Source organism: Phaethon lepturus, unplaced genomic scaffold, assembly GCF_000687285.1.
Source record: "Phaethon lepturus isolate BGI_N335 unplaced genomic scaffold, ASM68728v1 scaffold3072, whole genome shotgun sequence".
Classification (NCBI taxonomy): domain Eukaryota; kingdom Metazoa; phylum Chordata; class Aves; order Phaethontiformes; family Phaethontidae; genus Phaethon; species Phaethon lepturus.
The window spans coordinates 32,375-38,374 of record NW_010525464.1 but is presented as its reverse complement, the minus strand read 5'-3'; the positions used below and the strand labels follow the sequence as shown (position 1 = coordinate 38,374).

The window sequence follows — 6,000 nt, the reverse complement described above, 5'->3', positions numbered from 1 at the left end:
AACCCAGCCTCTCCAGATCCCTCCGCAGAGCCCTCCTACCCTCCAGCAGATCAACACTCCCACCCAACTTGGTGTCAGCTGCAAACTTACTGAGGGAGCACTCAATTCCCTCATCCAGATCATCAATAAAGATATTGAACAAGATCGGCCCCAGAACCGAGCCCTGGGGAACACCGCTTGTGACCGGCCGCCAGCTGGATTTAACGCCATTCACCACAACTCTCTGGGCTCGGGCGTCCAGCCAGTTCTTTACCCAGCAAAGAGTAAACCTGTCTAAGCCACGAGCCGCCACTTTCTCCAGGAGAATGCTGTGGGAGATGCTGTCAAAGGCTTTACTAAAGTCCACGTAGACAACATCCACAGCCTTTCCCTCATCTACCAGGCAGGTCACCTGGCCATAGGAGATCAGGTTGGTCAAGCAGCACCCATGATGGCTGGGCCTGATCCCTTGGTTGTCCTGCAGATGCCCTGTGAGCACTCTCAAGATGAACCACTCCATGTTATTCCCCGGCACAGAGGTCAGGCTGACAGGCTTGTAGTTCCCAGGATCCTCCTTCAGGCCTTTCTTGTAGATGGGTGTCATGCTGGCAAGCCTCCAGTCACGTGGGACCTCCCCCGTTAACCAGGACTGCTGATAAATGATGGAGAGTGGCTTGGAAAGCTCCTCCGCCAGCTCTCTCTCTGCCAGCTCCCTCAGTACTCTTGGGTGGATCCCATCTGGCCCCATAGACTTGTGGGTGTCCAGGTGGCTTAACAGGTCCTTAACTGCTTCCTGCTGGATTATGAGGAGTTTATTGTGCTCTCCATCCCCTTCTTCCAGCTCAGGGGGTTGAATACCCTGCCAATACCTGGTCTGGCTACTCATGTACACAATCTCATCTATACAATATGCCGTTCAATGCTTTTACCTCAAACTAGATTTAGCCCAAGACACTGGACATCAAGCCTTCACCATGTGTATAAATCAGAGACATCCAAAGGGCAAATATCAGTTTAGATCCTGATTGTCCCAGTTAGAGGCTGTGGTGCTTCTGACACACTGTGTTAAGTTTTCTCTAAAAGGATGTGAGCTCACACACTGATACACTCCAAACACACGCAACATGGAGTAATCCCACCCTGAGGTCAGACAGACACCATGGCCCCCTGTGATGGGCAGTGCTACCAACATCATCAGCTCAAGTGGCATAGCTATATCACTACAAAAAGACCCCACACACAAACAAAAACCAAAAAACCCAAACCACACCAAAAAAATATTCTCATACTTCAGCAGTTTCCCTTGTTGCATTGATACTAGTGATCTGACAGTACACACTGGAAAACATGAACCTCAGACCACAGGTTCAAAGATTTATGGAGTATTTTACAATATAGCACCTATAAATACAAGGTTGGGTACATCACTGCATGGGTACATCACGGCAGAACAGTGTTTGTGAAAGTGTGCATTAACTAGAGATAAGGCTCAAAAGGAGTTTGGAGCTGAAAGATTTTGTTTCATAGCTACACTTAAAATCTAGACTACTCTCTTGTATTATGGTGAGTACTACCAGGATTAGGAGGCCTAGTTAATACTCACTACTTGCACTAATTAACTCACATGGGCCACACCAAGTCTATTAGAGGTTTACAGCAACAGAAGCAGAGCAGGGTTTGACTACTCTCCATTACTATAATGAAAATAGCTGTTCTCCATTACAACTTCAGCCTGCCTTGTTTCTTCATAGCATGTGGGCAGGACAAGGCATCCAGGTGACAAAAACCATCATGACAAATACCATTCACTTATGCTTTACACAAGTACACCAAAGAATAAAATCTTCCTTGCACTTTCAATCTAGGGCCACTCAAAACAGACATTAAACCAAACTCTTAACATAAACCTACAAGTTCTAATGTTGTACACCGAGGCATGTGTTCATGAAAATTCACCTAGACCATCAGTATTACCAGCCTAAGAAAAAAAAAGAGAATCAGACTTCTGAGTTTTTATTTTCATTAAAGAGTTTGATTTTATAGAAATGCACAAATTACCTGATTGAACATATAAAGAACTCGAGTCACATCATTTGCATATTGGCACCTGGAGTAGTCCTCTTCTGCCCAGTACCCTCCCCTGTCACATCTGCGCCAGGCTCTTCTCTCATCTTGTGAGTTGCCAGGATATATCCCACTGCCAGCAGAATAACGTGTACACAGCAGGTATGCTGTGATGCCTGCCAATGTTCTAGGCCACCTGGGGAGTCAAAAGCAAAAAAAAAAAAAAAAAAAAAAATTTAAACAAATTTACATCACAAGTAAATAAAACAATTAAGCACTACAACATGAAATAGAGACACTCAAAACTTAAGCATCTCTAAACTATTTAAAGGACTACCTTGGATTGCCTTCAGTATTTTCAAGCTGTTCATATTTGTATACTATTAACAAAATGAGTTCTAATGCTAGCAGGCCTTCATCAGGTTGCAAGTGGAGAAACAAGTGCTTATAAAATTACTAAAAATAGTTCACAATTTTTTTATGAAAAAAAACTGGCCTACTTCATGAAAAATATTTCTTGTTAAATATATAGTAGCAAGCCCTGCAAGCTTTCTACTTGTCCTGTTCGCATGCATCAATGTTACTTTAAGATGACTGCATTCATATCAATACTAAATTGCAGGTATGAACAGAAGACTACATTTACCCTAACTAAGAAACAATAGCCATAGTACAACCACTTTGACTCATTTTGCAACCAAACATAATACCAAATAGAAATTAATGGGAAAAGAAACTGTTCATAATGTTAATAAAGTAGAAAAGAATTCCTTTCACTCAAGGTATGTGGAACTAAGCACTTCGAGAAAACTTCTAATATACTCTCAGCTTTCTCTTCTGTAATTTTCCTGCATATTTTATCTGTATAAACATATGCCCAGTTAAAAATGAAACACAGAGTAAATAAATACATAAAATTGAATTGCAATATACCTTTAGTGCACTGGTCATTTATGAGATCAGAACAGATTCAAAGGAAACATAAGAATAGAAATGCGCTGGTTTTGTCTGGGATAGAGTTCCTAGTAGTTAGTATGGGGCTGTGTTTTGGATTTGTGCTGAAAACAGTGTTGATAACACAGGGAGGTTTTCATTGCTGCTGAGCAGTGCTTACACAGAGTCAAGGCCTTTTCTGCTCTCCACCCCACCCCACCTGTGAGTAGGCTGGGGGTGCACAGGGAGTTGGGAGGGGACACAGCTGGGACAGCTGACCCCAACTGACCCAAGGGATATTCCATACCATATGACATCATGCTCAGCAATAAAAGCTGGGGGAAGAAGAAAGGAGTACATTCAGAGTTATGGCATTTGTCTTCCAAGTAACCATTAGGCATGAGGGAGCCCTGCTTTCCTGGAGATGGCTGAACACCTGCCTGCCAGTGGGAAGTAGTGAATGAATTCCCCATTTTGCTTTGCTTGCGTGGCTTTTGCTTTACTTATTAAACTGTCTTCATCTCAGCCCACAAGTTCTCACTTTTACTCTGCTGACTCTCTCCCCCATCTCAGCGAGGGGGAGTAAGCAAGCAACTGTGTGGTGCTTAATTGCCAGAGGGGGTTAAACCATGAACAAGAAGGAACCCATGCCTGAATTAAGCTGCAATGCTGAGAAGGGAGAAGGACAGGGACAAGGAATGCCAGCCAGTCTGCCCGCCCCTGCTTCCAGCCCTATCCACTGTTAAGATATGCAAAAGCAGTATTTTATTATTCAGAACACTTCAAGTTTAAAAGCAAAAAGCATACATAGCTAAATTGCGGAATGCTAAGGATCTCAAATCCAACAACCCAACATAGGAGGTTTAACTAAACCTGAGAGGAAAAGAGGTTTTTATTTGATCATCCCAGGCTTTCTGTACCATAAAAAACTGAAGCTCCCTGAACAGCCTTAAGAGCTAACATACTTAAAACTGAGAAAAAAGTATTTCAAAGGGCCTTGCACAAAGCAGTTGTCTCCAAAAATTGAAATGGTCAAACAAAAAATTCTGTTTGATTACATTGTGATTTGAAGTTTGCTTTTGTATCTGGACTGCATTTCAGTAAATGGCCATTTAGTCATTACTATCTCCTAAAATAAGACATGCTCAGAACATGTCTAAATTTTTTTAATTTAAACACATATTTATGTGTTTGCAGGAAGACGGAGTAAATACCTTGAAGAATGTTCCCTTTCAGGAAATTAAAGTAATATTGCCAAAGCAGAAAAACTGAACAAGTCTCTGGTCAGGTTCATTTTCCTTCCTTATTCACCAGTTAAGTAACTTCTCTTATCGAAGACACTGGGGTTTATCACAGTTCTTTGTCAAAGAAGAGAGTAAGTCCAGGGACAGACCAAGGAAAAGGCTACACTTTTCAATTATATTAAATGATGCAGAAGATTAACGTTTTGGAGTATACTGAAAGTCGTCTTTATCTCAAATTCCTATTTATTCCTAATCAGCTCCAACAGAACAGTTTTGGCATGTTCAGTAATGGAAGAAAGGCTCTTACTTCAGGCCATTTTGGCAAAGATTACTTCAGTTTGGGCAACAAACAACTCAAAGATAGCTGATGGTAGCATCCTTAAAATGTACAGGTCATGGCAACAACCATAAAAGAATTCAAAGTCAATAAGGAATCTGATGGAAAAGACTAAACAATAATTACAACAAATGAAACTAGAAAAAAGAGGCTTTAATTTTGCTACCTTTTATAACAGCTTTAGCATTACAAATCAGTTGTCCATATTAGAGTGACATCATTTAGTTAAGAAATGGAGACATTATTATGACCATCACCATAATACCTGAATACTAGAAAATACAGATTATTTGGGTATCATAGCAGAGATTCATCCAGCCTAGCAAATATGCATATGCTTATATTCAGAGCCTAAGCAACCATGTCAAGAAATTAACAGAAGTGTCAGCATTCAACCTTTATCAGAAAGGAAAACTTATACCAGAATTGGTGGCAGTGGAAGTGGTTAAAAGAAAGAAGAAAAAAAAATTTAAAAAGTATTAGTATAGTTTTTAAATGCCAGCAATTATAAATCCCAGGTGTTTTAGGGAATGTAAATTAATTCAAAGAATGGGTATAGATTCTGCAATGGTAATGTACATTATTTACCATTTTTTCTCCTGTATAGAAGAAAAGCCAGCAGGAAGCACAAAAATATTCCTTAAAAAAGTCACAACAGCCTTTGTGAATTGCTGCAGTCCCGGTAGTGACATTACATACACTCTAGCAAGCTAAAAAAAACATCACTTTGGATCATGTCTGGCCAACTCTGACCATGGATGGAGCGAGTTATGGATCTGGAGGAAGGAATAAGGGGATACAATACATGTGAACCTATCCAAGTCTCTTAAATTTCTGTATGGACACATTAAAATGAAGTCCAATCAACACAGACTGGGGAAAAACAAGTACAAAGATGAGTTCCTTGTATGCTCCCACTTATGGATACATAATGAACCTTAAGAGAATAAAACCAAAAAGAAAATAGGCAGATGACAACAACCAATAAATCAGCTGGCACAGCTGTTAGATGACATGCAGACCCACAAATACATTGCATAATACTCCCAAACCTCAGCTTCCAGAATGCAGAGTAAGGTTTCCAGAAACATTGACACTGTAGTGCCAAAACATCATTTCCAAAACAGTTTTATTACCACTGAAATTTTTGTATTAAGTTTCCACATCAAAGATGTCACTTTGAAAGGGATGTATGACTGTCTTTACAGACAGTTTTCTAAAAATTGTAGTTTTCCAAAGCACTTTAAGTTAAAGTGTGGTCAGCTTGGTTTTGACTGAATGTATCATCGCCTTACAGACTGAATGCCACGTGGCCTTAGGATAATTTAAACTCTGTGGTCCTGACATATGTTGTACAACAAAACCTCCAAGACAAATATTTTCACTGAAAAATGGCATGTGCCATTCCTTTCCTCAGTATTCACACCTAGTGCTAAACAATTA

General features: G+C 40.3%; 1 protein-coding gene across 1 annotated transcript in view; it reads right to left on the bottom strand.

Annotated features, from left to right (window-relative positions):
• Window positions 1-6,000, bottom strand: part of GPR125 (G protein-coupled receptor 125) — a gene marked incomplete at its 5' end in the record, with an annotated part of 49,936 nt that overhangs the window by 27,274 nt on the left and 16,662 nt on the right. The window contains one exon of the mRNA XM_010282743.1: window positions 2,038-2,239. Coding sequence (XP_010281045.1) covers window positions 2,038-2,239 — 202 coding nt within the window. The remainder of the gene's footprint in view (window positions 1-2,037; window positions 2,240-6,000) is intronic.